At 39.4% G+C, this 16,335-nt stretch overlaps 1 protein-coding gene across 3 annotated transcripts in view; it reads left to right on the top strand.

The window, feature by feature from the left end:
- The window catches only part of mbd2 (methyl-CpG binding domain protein 2), a 74,828-nt gene that overhangs the window by 47,647 nt on the left and 10,846 nt on the right, over window positions 1–16,335 (top strand). For 2 of the 3 annotated variants that reach the window (XM_052010462.1, XM_052010460.1), the window contains exons 5-7: window positions 2,485–2,575; window positions 6,186–6,363; window positions 13,456–13,584. In XM_052010462.1, coding sequence (XP_051866422.1) covers window positions 2,485–2,575; window positions 6,186–6,363; window positions 13,456–13,584 — 398 coding nt within the window. Of the gene's footprint in view, window positions 1–2,484; window positions 2,576–6,185; window positions 6,364–11,366; window positions 11,417–13,455; window positions 13,585–16,335 lie in introns of those variants that run through there. The other variant, XM_052010463.1, reaches the window with a different exon arrangement.

The raw sequence follows: 16,335 nt of genomic DNA, 5'->3' as shown, positions 1-16,335 counted from the left end.
GAAATTCTGCACCCTTTTTTCTCCAAACTTTCCTGTGTCCTCACCACAAAATTCAGCGTCAGAAGTTTGCAAAGGAACATCTAAACAAGCCTAATGCATTTTGGAAACAAGTCCTGTGGACTGATGAAGTTAAAATAGAACTTTTTGGCAGCAATGAGCAAAGGTATGTTTGGAGAAATGTATGGGTGTACGGGTGCAGAATTTCACAAAAAGAACACCTCTCCAACTGTTAAGCACAGGGGTGGATTGATCATGCTCTAGGCTTGTGTTACAGCATGGGCGAAAATACCACAAACAAGAATTGAAAGACTCTTAGCTGGCTACAGAAAGCATCTACAAGCTGTAATACTTGCCAAAGGGCGTGTTACTTAGTACTGACCATGCAAGGTGCCCAAACTTTTGCTTCGGGCCCTTTTCCTTTTTTTTCTGTTTTGAAACTGTAAAAGATGGAAATAAAAAAGTAATCTTGCTTAAAATATTAAAGAAATATGTCATCTTTAACTTTATGCCTTTTGGAAATCAGGTCATCTTTTACTTGCTTAGCTATTCACAGTAACAGAAATTTTGACCGGGGTGCCCAAACTTGTGCATGCCACTGTATGCTTCTAGTTCTAGACTCTCCTACTCTGAGGAAAAGACTGTGATCATTTACTTCATCTATGCCCCTCATGATTTTGTATACCTCTATAAGGTCATCCCTCAGTCTCCTATGCTCCTGGGTTAAATGCCCCAGCCTATCCAGTCTCTCCTTATTACTCAAACCCTCTGGTCCCGGTAACATGGTTGTCTTTTCTGTACCTTTTCCAGCTTAATGACAGCCTCTGTACAGTTGGATGACCAGAACTGCACGCAATACTCGAGTGTACCGTTCTGGTCAGTGTGGTTTCACCAAGTCTTGTACAGTTGTTACATGACATCTCAACTCTTGTACTCTTTGCCCCGACTGATGATGGCAAACCTGCCAAGTGCCTTCCTCACCAGCCTGTCTATAGTCCTGCCCTGGTTTAACTTACCAAAATGCATCAACTCTGCACCCTTTTCCTGTGCTTCTAAAACCTTTTTGTAATATGACAATAAGAACTGTAAACAGTTCGGTGTGGTCTAACCAATGCAGGTTGAGTATGGCTTTGCTATTTTTCTGTGAAGTGCTGAACTATGTCCACAACTCTCTGCAGTTTCTTGTGGTCCTGAGCAGAGCAGTTGCCATACCAAACCATGATGCATGCAGATAGGATGCTTTCTATGATGCATCGATTAAAAATTGGTGAGGGTCGATGGGGACATGCCAGATTTCTTTAGCCTCCTGAGGAAGTTGAGGTACTGGTGAGCTTTCTTGGCCATGGCCTCCAGGACAGGCTATTGGTGATGTCCACCCCTAGGAACTTGAAGCTCTCAACTCTTTCGACCTCAGCACCACTGATGTAAACAGGAGCATGTGCACTGCACCCCTTCCTGAAGTTTATTTGTTTTGCTGACATGGAGGGAAAGGCTGTTGTCATGACACCATGTCACTAGGCTCTCTATTTCCTTCCTGTACTCCAACTCATCGTTATTTGAGATACGGCCCACTACGGTGGTATCAACTACAAAGTTGCAGATAGAATTAGAGCAGAATCTGGCCACACAGTCATGAGTGCATAGGGAGTAGAGTAGTGCAACTTTTAATTGTTTGTGTATTGCATTCCAAGGTATCGTTTGAACTTCAATCCCACCAAGACTCTCACCTTCCAAGTAACAAGCAACCTTTCTGTTCTTTCTACCAAAACCACATCTTGCAGTCATCCGTGTTTAACATTGTCTGTGTATTCTGCAAGTTTATTAATGTTCTTCTGTAATTTGTTGGAGTCATCCTCTATATGGACCTCTCCCCTAAGTTGGTACCTGTCCCATGGCCCCTGCCCTCTCCTTGAAAACCTACCACCGAAGCAAAATTGTTGCCTTGGCCTCATCCTGCCTTGCTCCCTCTCTGCTCTTTTTTATCTTTACCTCTCTTCCCCAAGATCCCCTCCCCTCTACCTTTCTTCACACATTTTCAGCTGATTGGATGAAAAGCTATATTCATTTATTAAGTGCAGTGATATATACTTGGCTCTGGAGGAATAACTATGCCTACTGCCACACCTGTCATCATTTCCTGCATGTTTCAAATGGCCACATTATTATGACAGTGGGTCCCTGTTAGAGGAGAAAATTGGCCCTTTGAATTACATTCCAAAGATGACTTCATTTGATTCTCTTTTAAAGAGAAAGGAAATTAAGTGACATGAGGCATGAGGTTGGATTTAAGATCTATTAAGAAAGATTTTACAAGATCAATTCAATTGTCGTATTTTCTATTTTAACGTCCCTTTTTAAATATTAGGAAAAAAAATCATCACTGGCATATTCTCTATATACTGCTTCGTGTTTCCCTCTTGATTGCCTGGTAGAAAGGAGAAAGTTCTTTTGGTTCTAAAGCATTTTAATTCTGCCATTTCTTAACAGCTTTTCTGGGAGAAAAGACTCCAAGGTTTGAGTGCATGTGACATTGCTGAACAGATCATTAAATCAGTAGAACTTCCCAAAGGGTTGCAAGGTAAGATCCACTGATGATGTGATAATCAATAGGATAATGCGATAAAAGCAGTTTGTCCCAATTACTTTTGTGCACAGTTTCTGACTGGCAATATCAAGATTTTAATGGTTTCTTATCTTCACAAAATCTTGGCTACCCTCGTTATTAAAAATTCCAGGATGTATTCCAAGTAAGCGTGGTCTTCAAGCTGTGATGTGTCAAAACGCCTACAAGTGCTGATAAATCTTGATTTTAGACATAAGTTGAGTTTTAAAAAAATTCTAAACTAACTTCTAAGGGAATTCTTGGGTAGTGGATTTGTAAAATTGAACTGTGGTTGAAGTTTTCTATTTTCTGCTTAGTTGGTCATGAAATTACTTTTTTGTCATTTTGGTCCCTGCTTTTGCTGGAAGTAGTTAATTTGAACATTTCTTTTTGTAGATGAAGACAGGTTGGATGAGTTTAGATAGTATTTGTTGGTAGGTAGCAAAACTTGGAGATATCAGAGCCATTGGCATAGATAATCTGATTAGTTCACAAGATCATTACAATGGCCCAGTCAGGCCATAAAAATCCTGTCCATTTAGGAGACCTCAATCATCCTTGAGAGTCATAGAGCTGTACAGCACAGAAACAGGCCCTTTGGCTCAACTCATCCATGCTGACCAAGGTCCCTACCTGCATCTACCAATTCCTCTGGTAGCTTGTTCCACATACCCACCACCCCCTGTGTGGAAAAACTTGCCCCTCGGGTCCCTCTTAAATCTTTCCACTCTCACCTGACTATGCCCTCTAGTTTTAGGCTTCCTAACCCTGGGAAAAAGACTGCAACCATCCACCTTATCTATGCCTGTCATGATTTCCTAAAACTCTACAAAGTCACCCCTCAGCCTCCTTTGCTGGAGTGAGAACAGTGCCAGCCTATGCAGTCTCTCCTTATAACTCAAACCCTCCAGTCCTGGTAATATCCTTGTGAATCTTTTCTGGATCCTGTGGTCACCTCTTAATCATATTATTCCCATAGTATGGTGACCATAACTGCACACAATATTCCAGGTACGGTCTCACCAATGTCTTGTACAACTGTAATATGATGTACCAACTCTTGTACTCACTGTCCTGACCGAGCATGAGTGTGCCATTTGCCGCCTTCACCACACCGTCCACCTGTGTCTCCACATTCAGGGAGCTGTGTACTTTACCCCTAGGTATCTGTGCTCTGCAGCATTCCCCAGTGCCCATTGTGTACATCTTGCCCTGGTTTAATTTCCCAAAATGCAACAGCTCACACTTGACCAAGTTAAATTCCATCTGCAATTCCTTTGCCCACTTTTCCAGTTGATCTAGATCCTGTTGTAACCTTTGACAATCACCTTCACTGTCCGCCACACCACCAATTTTGATGTCATCTGCAATCTTACTAATCAGGCCATCTACATACTGTTCCAAATTGTTAATGTATGTGACAAACAACAGCACTGATCCCTGCAGCACACCACAGGTCACAGGCCTCCAACCTGAAAAACAACCCTCCACTACCTCCTACTAGCAAGCTTATTTGTATCTATTTAGCTGGTTCATCCTGGATCCCGTGTGATCTAACCCTCAGGGCCAGCCTACCATGCAGGACCTTGTTAAAGGCCTTACTAAAGTCGATCTAAAAAAAACATCTACCACCCTGCCCTCTTCAATCCTCTTGGTCACCTCTTTGAAAAACTTAAGCAAATTTATGAGGCACTATTTCCCACTCATAAAGCCATGCTGACAATCCGTTCTCACCTTTCCAAATGCAAATAAATCTTGTCTCTCAGAATCCCATCCAGTAACTTTCCCACCACTGGTGTTATGCTCACTGGCCTGTAATTCCTTGGCTCATCCTTGCAGCCCTTTTCAAATAAAGACACAACATTAGCCACCCTCCAGTCTTCTGGTACCTCACCTGCGGCTAACGAAGATACAAAAATCTCTGCCAGAGTCCAAGCGATTTCTTCCCTTGTTTCCAACATCATCCTTGAATACACTTGGTCAGACCCTGGGGCTTTATCCACCTTTATGCGCTTCAATAACACCAATCTTTTACAATGTCATTATGTTTCAGGATATTACTTTTCTCTTCCCTGAACTCACTAGCTTCCATAACCTTCTCCATGGTAAATGCAAACAAGAAGCATTCTTTTAAGACCTCACCCATCTCCTGTGGCTCCACACATAGATGACTACACTGATCACTAAGGGGACATTCTCTCCCAAGTTACCCTTTTGCTGTTAATATATTTATAGAATCTTTTATGATCTTCCTTTACCTTTTCTGCCAGGATTATCTCATGTCCCTTGTTTGCCATCCTGATTGAAATTGGTTTATTATTGTCACTTGTACTGAGGTATGATGGAAAAACTTGTCTTGCATACCATTAATGCAGATCAATTCATTGCTTAGTGCATTGAGGTAGTACGAGGTAAAACAATACAGAACGCAGAGTAAAGTGTCACAGCTACCGAGAAAGTGCAGTGCAGGTAGACAATAAGGTGCAAGGTCATAATGAGGTCGATTGTGAGGTCAAGAGTCCATCTTATCGTACGAGGGGACCATTCAATAGTCTTATAACAGCAGGATAGAAGCTGTCCTTGAGCCTGGTGGTATGTGCTTTCAGACTTTTATGTCTTCTGCCTGACTGGAAAGTGGAGAAGAGAAGAGAGCATGTCCTGGGTGGGTGGGGTCTTTGATTATGCTGGCTGCTTTACTGAGGCAGTGAGAAGTATAGACAGAGTCCATGGAGGGGAGGCTGGTTTCTGTGATGTGCTGAGCTGTGTCCACAACTCTCTGCAGTTTCTTGCAGTCCCAGGCAGAGCAGTTGCCATACCAAGCCATGATGCATCCAGATAGGCTGCTTTCTATGGTGCATCGATAAAAGTTGGGGAGTGTCAAAGGGGACATGCCAAATTTCTTTAGCCCCCTGAGGAAGTAGAGGCGCTGGTGAGTTTTCTTGGCCATGGCGTCTACGTGGTTGGACCAGGACAGACTTCCTGATTTCCTCCTCAAGTGTAACCCTACATCCCTTGTACTCCTGAAGCTAGATCCTAATTGCCTATACCTGACATATTCCTCCTCCTTTATCATAACCAGAGTCTCAATATCCCTTTTCTTTATACATAAAAGGGCATTCACATTGACAATATATTTGCAGTATGGTAATTGCATTACATCTGTAGGGGGCAACATGAGCATGATACCTGACAAGACTAGTTCAGGGTAAATCAGAAAGACACTTTGTGTTATCAGGTGGGGTAAATAAGGATTACAGCTTTGATTATAACAAATTATTTTAAAAGAAAATGACAAATAGGATGATTGTAGCTCCATGAATAAAATGAAAATATCACCAGTTTTTTCTTTTCTCCTTTTACCTTTTTGCTTTATTGAACTGTATATGTCAAATTTACCAAAAGGACAGCACTGACGTATTGCTACTGCATTACTTTGCAAGAAGAAAAAAATAAGGTTGTATTAATGCCAAGTGAAATGTACATTAAATCAGTTTGGTCATCATGTAATCTAAGTTACTGGAAGAAAATGACTTTTGCATTAAATACAAATAATAATTTCTATCTTTTCTTTCTTCTAAACAAAAAGGTATTGGTCCTGGCAACACAAATGAAGCATTATTGTCTGCAATAGCAAGTGCCTTACACACCAGTTCTGGACCCATTACAGGACAACAGTCTGCAGCTGTAGAGAAAAATCCAGCAGTTTGGCTCAATGTTTACCAGCCAATGTGCAGAGCATTTGTTGTCACAGATAAGGATATCAGGTGGGGCTTCAAAAACTTTTAAGTAAGAAAGTTGCATTTTGAACAATGGCCACTTTAGTTTGATATTTTTACCAGATCAGGCTATAAATAAAATGCAAGCTCTTCAGGTTTAAATTTAATAGTTTCTAATAATCATTCCATTTGCTTGAAACCATCATTTTTCTGTGCTACTCTTGGTGCAAAATAGTGACCAATGGGATTATAGTTCCGCAGGGCACCACTGGCCTTCTGGTACTTCATAAATCTTGAGTATTTTAACACATGAGGTGACTGAATGTTGTTGGTGGTTTGCTAGAGAAGGATATCATGGCAAACCAATCTTTAGTCTTGTCTTTTCTTTGTATCTTGATGTAGTTGCTATTTTGATTTACTGGTTTTGAAATCCTGATGACAAAGTAGAATTTAAACTCTTTGAACTTCTACTGTATTGACTGTATTATCTTGATAATGCAAGGTGACCACTTCTATTAGTTGTAATATCACAGATGCTCCGAGGGAGTTACTTGAAGCGGAGAGTGCCTCCTGCTTTACCAGGAGGGTCACATACAGCTTGATGGCAACAATATTTACTTTTCTTTAAATCTGTCATTTTCTTGAGCTGTTTTGTTTTTTCAACATTAGAACATGATAATAAGAAATTAAAAATTAATTTACCAGCACTATATCAAGTTCACTAAAGGGGACAAATAATAAAAGGTATGCCTCTATACTACTGTCTCTGCAGTTTTTAGTTGTGCATTCCATGTGTATTTAAGAACCTTCAGGCCTTGCTTTGATCGCCTGAATAAGTTTGATAATAATTCGGAATTCAGCTTGACTTTTGTGCATTTCCATTTGGTTCACTTTGTTTCACATCCCTGTCTCCCCACTGCTTCCAACATCTCTTCCAGTTTCACGTTCCAAATCATTGTAACTCACTGAGTAAAAAACATTCTGCTCATCTCCCCAATACCACACCCCACGTTAACTTGCTAATTACCTTAAATCTGTCTCATCTGGTTACTGAGCTTCCTGCCAGTGGAAACCATTCCATCCTGCCTACCCTTTCAGCAGCCCCCAATTTTGAACATGTCTATGATATCCTTCTTTAACCACTTTAAAGTAAAATAGAATTCCTTCTGTCCAGGTGCCATTGTGGTAAATCAGCACTGCATCTGTTCAAGACTAGGAAATTCTTTCAAAGGTCTGATGTACAGTGTTAGATGCAATTCTCTGGCTGAGGCCTTCAATGATATTTATCCTTGGTAGCCATGAAACCAAGGATTCCGAAAGTTTATCTGCCTCCTTCAATCTGAACTTGAATTAACATAGCACCTTCTAAAATGTCTTTATTGGAATGTTGATGTATTTCTTAATGTTAAACTTCGAAAGGATGTATTAGGTGAGCTGCCAAAAGCTTGTCCAAAAGAGTTAGGATTTAGGCAGTTGATGAGCGGTCTGGGAGGGAATTCACAAGCTTATTGCTATGATAGACAGAGGCTGCTCGACCAGTGGTGGAGCGATTTTAAAAGCAGGAAGTAAGTAAAACAGCACAGTCATCTAAGGGTTGTAGGGCTGGGGGAGATTGGGGAGGAACAGGACCAAGGTGGAATTTGAAAATCTTAAATCTAGGTATTGCTTAAACCATATCCAATGCAGGTCACCACACAGTTGCATGTGAACATGGCTTTCCATGGGTATTGGAGTTTTTGAAGGACCCTGAGCAGAATGTCTCACTGAAGTAGTCAATCATAGGGTTCTTTTTTGACTGGCATGGATATAATAGGCTGGATGACCTCCTATGTTGTAAATTTTATTAACAAAGGAATGGTAGGTAGAATGTTTCAGCAGCGAATGAACTGTTGCAGGCATGAATGAATCTTATGGATGTGGAAAATCGATGGTTTGTGTAATGGATATGTGATCAGAAGCTTATTTCTGGGTCAATTATACAACCAAGATTTTGAAGTCTAGTTCAGCTTTAGACAATTTCTAGTGTGAGGCATTAAATTTGTGACTCTTTCAAAGATCTGTGCATGTAAACTTGCAGGCTTCTGAATTCATGCACTACCTTTTAAAATTGTACCATTTAGCTTATACCGTCTCTTTTTCTTCCAAAGCAATTCATTTCATACTTGATGTTTCATCTCTTGTATGCCTCCCCATTTACTGTTTGAATCCTGCTGCTATTCTCCTCACTTCCAACCTTTCTCATCCAGAATCTTTGAAATTTTGTCCTTTTGTAAGTCCAGGTCGTTAATATGTCAAAAAGAGCAATACTCTTGATAACAATCCCCCAAGTGCTACACTCTTTTCAGAAAGTAACTATTCATTACTATTCTCCTTTTCACTTTTAGCCAATTTCTTATCCATAATCCTATAACACCAGGGCTTCAAGAAAAATTGTGCTTAAATGTCTATGGTTCCTATTCGCTCTGCCTGTGCATTTCTGCAGCTTTGTGATCTTTTGCTTAAAAGGAAGCTGTTTCACTGTGAGCCTTTTTTTTTACTTTGAATGCACGTTGAGTGTACAAGTGGGAGAAAACAAGAACTCCTACATTGTTATAGTGTAATAAAGCCACAAATATTGTTGCCAATTATAAACAAAGGTCTCAGAAGTAATTGAATGATTAATTTTCAATTAAAGCTGACCAATAATGAGCTACTTCCTTGCAGAGTAGACTTTCCTTCAACAAATCCTCCTTAAAGTACATAAAAATGTGGGAATTCAGTTGCCTTTTCCATTGGGACATGTTTCTTTCATTAGGAATAGGGTATTCATTTATTTTTGAAGTTTAATCCAATACAGCTGTGCCTACATGAGGATCATTTGTGGAAACTGAAGAATAAATGTGAAAAGGAACAAGGCTTAAAAGTGAATTACTACACTTCAATTTTTGACCAAAGCTGATTCACAGACTAGTTATTTATCATGACACCTATCAACAGTGCTGTCAGATTGCAAGGTTTATACTTGAGGTTTTTATATGATGCTAGCCATCTTAAATAATAAGCAAATTGATGTGTACATTTTTCAATTGTGTGAAAATCATACAGCTACTTTCCTAGCTTATTAAATATTATTGTAATTTCAAGGTTGGAGAGTAACATTTTGGGTTTCTTTCTGTTTGTTTTGACACTCGCGGTAGAAATTCATAGCAATAGATTAAATCAACAGTTGCTGAAAATAACCCACTTGGAAGTGCATTGGTACTGTTTAAAAGTAAAAGAATATTTTGGTATGAAAATGGTTTATTAATAGAGTTGTTTATAGATTACAAAGAATACCCTCCAGTTTTCTAACTGGCTGGCTAAGACATCTGATGCAAAGAAAGCAAAAAGAGGAAAGGCCTTGTGGATAGCAAAGAATTCAAGATCAGTGACATTACCCACAGTTCTCAATGACTGGACAATTCTTAAAGTGCAATTAATTATACTTTTTTCTGTGCTTTAGTTAAAAAGGAGCCACCTGCTAGTCTTTTAATTGTGTGCAGTTGAAGCTGAAAGATAAACATAGGGTGATGATTTTTTTCACCAGCAGAAAAATGATTTGCTTTTTCAACATTTATTCTAAGAGCTTGCAGCTCTCAATCTTCGCAGATAAAAAGATGTGTTTAGCCACCAGCATGCTTCTATAATGTAGTATATGAGATGACCAGAACTTCCACTATATCTGTGCCCCACTCCCCTGCGCTCAACATCTTTTTCCTTATCCTCATCCTCTCATGTCACTGCACTGACTCTCCATGTCCCATTTAATACCTGTATCCAAAAGAAATATCATCCTATATTCCTGTCCATCTCCACACTTCCTGCTATTTGTTCTCTCATCATTCCTCATTCTGTCCTCCTCTGACTGCTTTCACCGAAACCACTTATCTTGCTCTTTTGCTCCTGTAATTCCTCTGATAGAGCAAGTAGGTAGAAATAGATTCTTCTGGTAAGTGGGTCAGGAAATAGAATTCATGGATATGCCAATTCCTAATCCACACAGCCAAGCTTCCCTGGATCCCTTGGCCTCTGACCTTCTGAAGAAGCCTACCATGAGGAACCTTATCAAACGCCTTACTAAAATCCATATAGACAACATCCACTGTCCTACCCTCATCTACCCTCTTGGTTACCTCCTTGAAGAATGCCAAGAGATTTGACAGGGACGACTTTCCACACACACAAAGCCGTGCTGACTGTCCCAAATCAGATCCTCTCTCTCCAAATGTTGGTAGATCCTGTCCCTCAGAATCCTCTCCAGCAATTTACCCACCACCAATGTCAGGCTCACAGACCTGTAGTTTCCTGCATTGTTTTTGTTACCCTTTTTAAACAATGGTACCACATTAGCCACTCTCAGTCCTCCGGAGCCTCACCTGTGGCCAGAGATGAAGCAAAAATCTATGCAAGGGCATTGACAGTTTCTTCTCTAGCTTCCCACAAGGTCCGAGAATGCACCAGGTCAGGCCATAGGCATTTATCCACTTTAATGCACTTTAAGGCCTCCAATACCACCTCCCTGCTAATTCGTATGTGGTCCAAGACAGCATCACTCATTTCCCCCATTTCCTTAACTTCCATTGTTTTCTCCACAGTAAAAACTGAAGAGAAATATTCATTAAAAAATCTCACCCATTTCCTTTGGTTCCACACACAGACGGCTATGCTGATCTTTAAGGGGACCTATTCTCTCCCTAGCCACCCTTTTACTCTTAACATACCTGTAGAATCTCTTGGGATGTTGCTTCACCTTGCCTGCCAGATCCTTCTCGTATCCTCTTTTTGCTCTCGAGGGGAAATTAAAATTCTTTTTTGTAAACTGTGCTAACTTAAATGCAATTGAATCCCATGGGAGATTTTAAAAAGAACATGCCTGGAAGAGGGCTAAATTGCAGGGAGGAGAGGACATTGTCTTTCAGGCATTTCTTTCAAAGAAACGGCACCTGCATAACTGCTAAATAGGATCTTCTGTCCTATGAAACTATGATTGTATGTCTTTGATTCCAAGATTCCTCTTGTGTTTCTATGCTCAGCTGAACGATAAGAGGGAATCTGGTGAGAAGCTTGGAATGTAAAAGTCAAAGTAAGTTACCCTCTGTTATTCTTCACAGTGGCTGGTACTGGGCTAATAAATGTTAGGGAGTATCCCATCTTACATTTCACATTAGCAAAATAAGCACAGTGGGATCTGCTGTGCATTTTGTTTTAATGTGTCTTGGATGAAGGACAAAGGTTTCAAGCTGAAAATATCCCATTTATATTTTAGATGTCAAACACACAGATCTGGACAGAAGGTTAGATTTACTCAGTAGTCTTAAAATATTAATTGGACAGTTGTAATTAGAGTGAAAACATTAAAAAATAATTAAGGTGCTCTTTCAGATTCTGTATATTGTTCTTGGCAGCAGCAGAATTGTTGGATGTATTATCAGTTTAATTGCTGGTAGGTTTTGTTTGTAGTATCAATGGGAAATGAATAGTCTTTGAGCCGAGAAAGCATATTTATTTCTACAGTGCATCTGTTAAACCAGCAGATGGCACTTGCATATTAAGCATGATAGCTTTAGTGAAATTAGGAAGGCAGCCATAGTCATAATTTCAACTGATGTGGCCATGGTTCTTCAGAGGGAATTTTATCTGTTTTTTGTAAACATTTTACAGTTATGTTTCCATCTGTATTGGCAATCTACAATACTTGAAATAAGAAGCATGTTCAAAGACGAATTCAGGCATTTGTATCCCTTTTATACACAATCGTAATTCTGTTATTTTTTGTGTGGCCTATTTACAGTCACACAAGCAAACCTTTCCTTAGAAATAGGACTAAGGAGTGATCCTTCTCTATTCAAATGTTTCCTTACTTAAAAGAAAATGCCAGGAAAATAGAAAATCGCACATTTCTTTGGGAATGCAGCCAACAGTATTGGATTGGTTAGCTTCAAGTGAGAGAAGTTCCAGATGTTCAGATGACCATTAATTAAAAGCGAAAAGCATTATGGAGAAGCATTGGGGATTGGCGCCCTACCTTAAAGACCTCATACAGGCAAGAAAATGTGGGGTGAGGGAGGTGGAACAAGTTTTCCTTGAAGCTAGTGCTTTCTCTTTCCTTTATAAAAGAAAGTCATGGAATAATAGCTGAGGAATTAAGGGGTTCTTTAATTTAATGCTTGAAAGTGAATTTGGTGACAATTTACTTGTATCCTTGACTTGACCAGACCAGGGAAGAACCTGGAAGTTTATCTTGGTGGGTATGGAGAAGGAAGGGATGTACCAGAGACAGATGAAAAATGGTCTCAGACTTGCAAACAATTAAATCCATGGGCTGCTTGCACATTCAAGGTGAGGTTGGAGAGGGCAAAAGAGAGGTAGTTGGTAGAGGAGAACAGAAGGTAGAGTTTAACTCTGTATTCTGGAATGATCTTGGAGTTAATGAGCAGTTTTGTGTGGGCTGGTATACTTTATAGATCAGTGATTACTTATTAGCATTCACAAAAGTCTTGAGGGTTGGGAAGACTTGCCATTTCTTGACCATTTTCATCAGTATAGTTTGTATTCTGCTTGAAATTTTCCTTTGTGTAGTGCATTGGCTGTGTATTGGTTTTTGTAAGACTAATGATACGAAGTGTGATTGTTAACGATGAGTTATTGAATGTGAAAATAACCAGTTTTTGCAAAAGTAAAATCAGCTGATTTACTTTTGTCCTATTGACTCTGTCCTTAAGAGTATTGGAAGCAAAGATTTCTCCTTAACATTTACTTAACATTATTTTACATTATCTTGAATCTGAAATCAGCAGCTGCAATTACGTTATTTTAATCACAAGTTTCTTTTCGAAGTACCGTAAAGTCCAGTGTGTGGTTGAGCCTTCATGCATCTCCTCACTTATAGGAGTACAACCTTAAATTTATTAGCCTGCAAAATCAATGCACTGAATTTTGTGGGTTTTATTGCATTTTAGATAAAACCTTTAATACAGACATTGCAAGTACTAAATAAAAATTTAAAAACTGCTGGAAATCTGCAAATACTAAGATTGATTTTTCTAGTAATTTCTATGCAGTTAAATCTGTAAAGGCAAATCATCTCTAAAACATGTTTTAAAAAATTTCTCAACATTATAGGAAACAAGAAGAACGAGTACAGCAAGTGCGAAAAAAACTGGAGGAAGCTCTAATGGCAGATGAGTTAGCACGAGCAGAGGAAGTCACAGAAGAAGGACGTGTGGAACAAGAGCAACCTGATGCACAAGGGTGAGATGTTAATTGCAACATAGCATGATACAATTGAGTGGACTGGGGAGGCATTGCTGACATGTATTTTAGGATTATCACCTGTATGGACTACAAATAAAGGTAGTTAATTTTGGGGATCTTGGCACTATCATCAGGTCTCTAGATTGTGAAATGGTATTGAAATATCAGTTCTTTTCAGGAAAGTGAAAAGCTTGCACGGTTACCATTCTAATTTTTGTTACTTTCTATTTTCATTGACTATTCATTGAGATTTGGAAGTCAAAAATATATTTTTGTGAAGCATTTTGTTTTCAATTGTTGCTAACTGACATTAAGGCATATTGCATGGATTGCTTTTTCACTAGAAGATCAAAACTGAAGAGGGCAACAGGGATACTTTGAGATACAGACAACCTGTGTTTTTCTCTGTGAACTTATCACGCTGATTGAGCATTGAGTTTCAATTCTGTCAGTACGTCAGAAATTTAGCAACATATGCGCAGAACTCCCAGACTTAATTCCATTTAAATGGACAAATGGCACCAATGGCAAGATCTGAGCCCATGACGTGCCAAAGCATTTTACAGCGAATGAGGTATTCTTTTGAAGTGTGGGAGACATGGCATGCAGGTTGTGTTGAGTCCAAAAAGTATTAATTTTAATTAGAAAATAATCTGTTTTATTTATTGTGGCGTAATTGTCCCTTACTGCTCATCAAAGTAGTGCCACGGGATATTTTATGCCCATCCAGGAAGACAGCTGGGGCTTCAGTTTAATACTCTTGCCTCAGTAGGTACTCTTGCCTCGGTACTCTTGCCTCACTGAATATCAACTTGGATTTTGTGCTCAAGTCTTCTGAATGATGCTGGAACCCAAAAGCTTTTGATTCCACTGAACCATACTAGACATCTTGAGCTTTTCTATTATTTTCCTGGAACGTGGAATAGCCATCACAGAGACACACTTTTTCTGACTGATTCATACCCTTTAAGACTTCTGTTTTCAAAAGGATATTTTCTATTTTATTCTCACAGACTCAGACATAAAGGCGCATCAATTACTTCTATGACCTTCAAGCTTCTTCTTACGAAATAATTTGTGATCACTTTACAAGTGCTATTATTATGCTATAAATTGTAAAGATGAAGTGAACATTTTTGTCTATTTTGAATAAGAAAATTGTTTATCCCCTCATTCCCTTTCCTACCCATTCCCAGTCAATCATCTACTAGTAAGAGGGTAAATGCTAATACATTATAGAATTTAGTACATGATCAAATTGGCTGTGCCAGAATTGGCTAGCCGTGGATAAGTGAGCAAGGTAAGGTTGATGTTGCCTCTAGCTGGGATTGATGTGCTGTGTGGAAAATCATGGGTGAGAACGGAGGCCTTGCCTCTGTGTGGGTGGTACATACTCCTCTGCCACATGCTGTATTGACAATTATATGTTTTGAGTACTTTGGCCATTGTCGATATTTTGTATGTAAACCTACATACGTCATTTGAAATTGCCAAGTCCTTATGCCTTGCAAGCATATTATAATAATCATGCCACTGTAAATTTAGGGGTTTACTACAGCTTGCTGCATTGTAATATGATGCATTTGTTTCTGCAATATTAAGTTAAGCTCTCCATTACAGTGACAAAAGCATTAGTACTCAAATCTCTACTTTCTCAGTTTAGCAATATTTCCAGAACCATCTCTAATCATGGCTATATTTAAGGTTTTTAAACATATAATATAATATTTGCTTTCCTGTCTATTTTTCTTAGTTCTCCCATCCCATCTATTTTTTTTCTGTCTCTGCTTCCCTTTTCATTCTTTCCTTTAAGCATTATTCTGACAGAGCTTTTTTCTCAGTCTTTGTTTTCATCTTTCAACATGCTTGTTCATTAATTTGTTTTTCTTAGTTCACAGTTCTACAATCCTTTATAACATGTGTATGCTTGCTTTTCTTTTTTTGTTTAACCAGATCATTTACTCTCTCTGATTTCTCTCTGTCTGCTGCAGGGTGGTACAGTGGCATGGTACAGTAGTGCTTCTGCCAAACAACTCCAGTGACCCTTGTTCAATCCTGACCTTGGATGCTGTCTTTGTTATACATAATCATTGCATGTTCTTGATGACTATGTATTTCATAGAATCATAGAGAGATACAGCACAGAAACAGGACCTTCAGCTCACTGTCCTCACTGACCATCAACCACTCATTTACACTAATCCTGTATTAATCCCATTTTTAAAATTCTCCCCATGTTCTATATGTTCTATTCAACTTCCTCCTCTTCCGCCCCCCCCCCAAGATTCTGCCACTCTCAACTTAGTGGCCGGTTATCCTAATAGTCCATGTCTTTGGGAAGTGGGAGAAAACCACAGCACCCAGAGGAAACCCAGGTGGTTGCAGGGAACTTGTGCAAACTCCATGCAGACAGCACCTGAACTCTGGATTGAACCCAGATCTCTGGTGCTGTTTCCTCCAGGTGTTCTACTTTCCTCTCACGTCCAAAGATGCACTGGTTGGTAGGTTAATTGGCTACTGTAAATTATACCTAATGTAGGTGAGTGGAGTTGATAGGCATATGTGAGACAAGTTGCAGCAGGAAAATTGGGGGAATGGGACAAATGTGAAAGCTCTGAGAGCCAGCCTAGCCTCAGTAAGCCTAACAGAACATAGAACAGAGAAACAAAGGACTGCTGATGCTAGAATCTAGATGAAAAACACTATGGTGCTGGAGGAACTCAGCAGGCCAGGCAGCATCTGTGGAGA

The sequence above is a fragment of the Pristis pectinata genome, chromosome 2 (genome assembly GCF_009764475.1).
Source record: "Pristis pectinata isolate sPriPec2 chromosome 2, sPriPec2.1.pri, whole genome shotgun sequence".
In the NCBI taxonomy this organism is placed as follows: domain Eukaryota; kingdom Metazoa; phylum Chordata; class Chondrichthyes; order Rhinopristiformes; family Pristidae; genus Pristis; species Pristis pectinata.
Note: the sequence above shows the minus strand (reverse complement) of the source record. Positions and strands in the feature narration are given on the sequence as shown.